Genomic DNA, 4,847 nt, shown 5'->3' on the forward strand with positions numbered 1-4,847 from the left:
ATAGAGCTTGCTACTATTTTTATTTACATTTTATAAAACGTGTTTCTGTATATAAAATAAGTAAATAACGGTAATAATAGAGCATGTGTTTGTTGCATGGCACTTGCTGTGGTTTTGATAATATTACTTAATTTTTTTATGTAAATACATATATGTTTTACATGTAAAAAAATAAATGTATATTATACTATATATACTACTATATATAATTTATGATTTGTTTACATGTAAAATAATATTTTTATTTTTATTTTTGATATTTTCATGTATATATAAAATGTAAAATTTGATTTGTGACCTAGAAATAGTGCAGAATCTGAAATATATCGTAATCATTGACGTTTCTCCCTAAGATTGATTGGAATATAGCCCAGGATTTGTGCAAATACAAGGAGCACAGTTAATCAGCATGAAGATGCTTCGATTTTGTGTTTTACTGTCTGCCAAACCTCCTCATGTCTGCTTCAATCTTTTTAATATCCTCAAAGGTCAGTCTGAATTGTGTCAGCAGCACACATGGTGACATCTCTGTCAGAAACAGATGGTTTATCAGTAAATATTTTCATGTGTCATTTTGCCTCAATCAAATCCAATGCCAGAAGTCAGTCAGCCAGTGAGACTATTAAAGGAACAAGTCACTCATCTCTTTCCAAGCCTGCATGCATTTATTTTACTCAGTGTATTTTAAAGAACCATTTTTGTCCAATGAAAGTCAGTGGCATCTAAAACAACACTGATTGGACCTCATTGACATCCATTGTATGGACATTAAAAACGTCAAAAATTATAATAGAATTTTCCATTCTAATTTTTCCTTTTTTTTTTTTTTTTAGATTATTAGGTTTTTCTTTTTTTTTCTTTTTTGCTTATTTTTTATTTTAATTTAATAAAAAAAAAAATTTTTCTTACCTTTTCTGAAAGAATTGACTGATAGAATTGTCAGTTTTGGGTGAACTACGTGAGCTTGTTTCTAGATGAGGCTTTTTTTGTGTGTGTGTCTTGTCACCCATCTTAGTTATGACCTCCTGTAATCACATGTCCCACAGCTGTACCATAAATCTCATCAAAGGGAAAGCAGGACATTACAGTAGTTTAATCACCAGCACGCTACCTTTACTTTGTGGAGGTGCAGGTCTTTTCATCTTAAATGTTTTAAGTAGTGGTCTCTTTACTTGAGTGTTTTTTTTATATTGTGATGGATTGTTTGGCTGCAAGTTCAAAAGTTAGCCCATTTCCTTTGTATTCACAGACATAACTTATTGTGTTCCTTGGCTGCATCTCAGGACTTTTACTGTTGTCATTGTTAGGCTCTATGTTATCTGTTTTCCTGCGGCATAATATTTCGGCATGTGCAAACTGCACGCACAATGTTACACTAAATAACTTTGTCGAATGGAAAGCTGATTCTCGCGGGTTTTGTTTGGACTCGGTTAGATGTGTGTTGTTTGCTAGAGGGTATCCGGGAAATCCGACAAAGATATACTGGGCCCCTAGGTATAAAGGTAACGGAAATAAATGTATAATAAACTTTTATTATTAAACATTTTTCTGGTGCATGAGAACGTAGAGCCTCCTCCCTCCGGGTGTAATGGTAGTGAGTTATGGGAGTTTTAATGGGGAATTATGGGAACAGGAAGCTTTGAAGCTGGATTTTGGACACTGATAAGACATCCTGCATGTTCACACCTCTTCCATGAGCTTGATTTAAGAATAATTATGAACCTTGTGAAAATATTTCCACTCTAATGAACCCTGTAAGCAAAACCAATAATGACAATCCCTACCAGATTTTCTGAATGTTTTTATTTATTTATTTATTTTAAATGTATTTATTTATTTTTAGTTTTTTTTAATTAATTAAATAATTTATTTATTTTGCCTTTTTTCATTAACATTACATGAGAGAGCTGAGCTGTTTGTACCAATGAATTCGTATTATGTCAACTTTCTACATACATCATTAAATATTTTTTATCATTATTTTTTTTTATTTTATTTTATTGAGCTTTTAGTGATTATATGTTGTGGGGTTCAAAGGGAAACTACATTGATATTCTAAAATTTAAAATCTAAATTCTTAATATATTGTGATGGATTGTTTGGCTGCAAGTTCAAAAGTTAGCCCATTTCCTTTGTATTCACATACATAACTTATTGTGTTCCTTGGCTGCATCTCAGGACTTTTACTGTTGTCATTGTTAGGCTCTATGTTATCTGTGAGCTGTTTGTACCAATGAATTCGTATTATGTCAACTTTCTACATACATCATTAAATATTTTTTATCATTATTTTTTTTTATTTTATTTTATTGAGCTTTTAGTGATTATATGTTGTGGGGTTCAAAGGGAAACTACATTGATATTCTAAAATTTAAAATCTAAATTCTTAAAAATGGAATCCTGGAAATTAACATTCCGAGTTTTAGGATCATCCAAATAAAGTCTTGACATATGATGCAAAAATTCGAAAATATGTATTTTCACAATTGGAATTGGTTTAAAACCCCCTTATGCTATACTATACTGTACTATATACTATACTATTTTTTTATATTTTTATGTAGTTCTCTTTTTGTACTTTATTACAAGAGATCCGGTCTTTATGAAATGGGAACTGGCGTCCAGAAGGAAACTTCAGGTTTAATCTTGTTCTTGCAGAGTTCCTGTGCACAGACGCCATGGTTACTGGTTGTCAGGCCAACTTTGTTGCTCTTTGTGCGTCAGAGGAAGTGGCAGATATCAGTTTCAGAGCAGGAATATGCTTGACCTGCAGCCCTGCACTCAACCAAACATGGCATGCACAAGCAGATTGTGACGGTAGCAGATCTGAACTGGTGCAGTAATGTGATTTGTTGCAATAGGCTCTTGAAATGAAGAGCTTCACAATATTTTACGCATTTCAATCAGATGTCTTGTTTTCTATAGATTTAGTTACGGTGTTGCCCTCAGGGCTCTTTAATTTGAGTTATTAGGTGATATTTATTGGTAGTAGTGCTTTTTATTTGTCCCTACACATGGAAATTTCTGCAGCATCGACATCAATAAACAGAAACAACCAACATGTAATATAAAACGTCACAACATACACAAGCACAAACCCGGGCATTAACAATTGGAAGTTTTTTTTTTTTCTTTTTCCAATTTAATTTTACATTTTTTTTTTTTTTAATTTTTGATTGATGGCATAAAAAATATAATTGTTTTCCCACAGTATGTTCACAAAAAAAAGGTTGTAGCGCCAAACACTCGTCCAAAAATCCAGTAGGCAAAAAACATAAGGTGCGTAGATCCAAAAGATACAAAGATGAAAGAGATCCGCACTCGTCCAAATACAGCTCAAAAGGCTTATACCATTTATTGCTTAGAGGTCACAAAAATATGTGCAAAGAAGTGCAAAAGTGCAAGTGCAGAACGTTTTCAGGTATTAACCCTTCCTCAGTGCCATGTCCTACCAAGCAACACCTGCGCTCATTAAAACATTACCGTAATACCCCTAGTATCACGAAATAATACACAAATAATACACAAATTTAACAAATTGTTAAATTTAAACAAATACACACACACATATAATATAAATATATATATATATATATATATATCAAATCTATAACAGAATACAGCAAATACATTTACAAGTCATCCCAAATGATCCATATACAACTATATCAACAAAATATACATATACATATATACCAATAATGATCTCATGACTCATGGGCTCGGAAGATCTGTTTAATGATTTTGTGAGGTTTTTGAATAATATGGTTGAGTCCATTAAATTTAATGTAGAAATCAACACCCACTCAGTTGCTTTTGGAATCTGGAAAATTATCGTCAGCTTCGTATTCTAAACCAACTGATAAAAACAGCATCTTGCATGCGTCAAGTGCACACACATCTTATTTAAAGAAGGTGTTACCTTACACTCAGTTCCTTCGCTTGAAACACATTTGTAGTGTTGAATCTGATTTTGAACAAAAAGTGGTTGAGCTGTATAAGCGTTTTCGACTTGGGGGTTATCCAAGTAAGTGGTTAGATGACGCTTTGGAGAGGATAAGAAAGGCAGTCTGTAAATTGGCTAAACATAAATCTTACTCCGTAGTATGCACTACCACTACCTTAAAATCGCCTGTGGCTCGCCATTTTGTTGAGATGTCTCATTCAGTCTTAGACCTAAATTTTATAGCTATTGAAAATTTGACACAGACTCGTAGTGGAGGGAATTTAGAACCTAGACTTTTGCAAAAGGATTTTTGATCTTAAAAGTCTACACTCTCTTGGTATGAATGAAGATTTGTCTTTGAATTGTTTCTTAAAGGTCCCATATTGTCAAAACTGAAATTTCATGGCTTTTTTCACGATAACTGAGGTCTAGGGGCTATTTAACTACCATATAAGTTTCAAAACAGTCAGTCCACAGTAAAATGCACACAGCTTGCATAAAGTAGCTGTGATTTTTCACGAACCGTTGTGACTTCCGTAAAAAGTTGACGTCAGAACTACACAGTCACCGCCTTCAGTCACCACCCCGAGCACCGCCCACCGTCCCACTCTCCTTTTGCCAACATTTTTGACGATCGTTTCTGTCCAGTCTGCTCGTTTTATCGCGTTTAACCACAGCTGTCATCGTTTTTTTTTGTCTGGCAGTGGCAGCAGATATGCGATAACATTTCTAATTTGAGGCTGTATTACGTCGATTCTGGCACCCAACGTCACAACAAAATGATATTTTAATCTCCTTATGTAGCCAAATCTGCGCTGGTTTGAATGGGCCGCTCCAGTTTCCCCTTTGTTTTGCTGCCTCCAGCTAGCGCTGTGACGTCGGCTGACCCTAGTTACCTGTG

At 34.0% G+C, this 4,847-nt stretch overlaps 1 protein-coding gene across 1 annotated transcript in view; it reads left to right on the forward strand.

The window, feature by feature from the left end:
* Positions 1–409: 409 nt before the first annotated feature.
* LOC107745932 (uncharacterized) overlaps positions 410–4,847 on the forward strand; it is a 22,000-nt gene continuing 17,562 nt past the window's right edge. The window contains exons 1-2 of the mRNA XM_016559969.1: positions 410–488; positions 2,659–2,817. Coding sequence (XP_016415455.1) covers positions 410–488; positions 2,659–2,817 — 238 coding nt within the window. The remainder of the gene's footprint in view (positions 489–2,658; positions 2,818–4,847) is intronic.

Source organism: Sinocyclocheilus rhinocerous, unplaced genomic scaffold (genome assembly GCF_001515625.1).
Source record: "Sinocyclocheilus rhinocerous isolate Xijiao unplaced genomic scaffold, SAMN03320098_v1.1 scaffold2183, whole genome shotgun sequence".
Classification (NCBI taxonomy): domain Eukaryota; kingdom Metazoa; phylum Chordata; class Actinopteri; order Cypriniformes; family Cyprinidae; genus Sinocyclocheilus; species Sinocyclocheilus rhinocerous.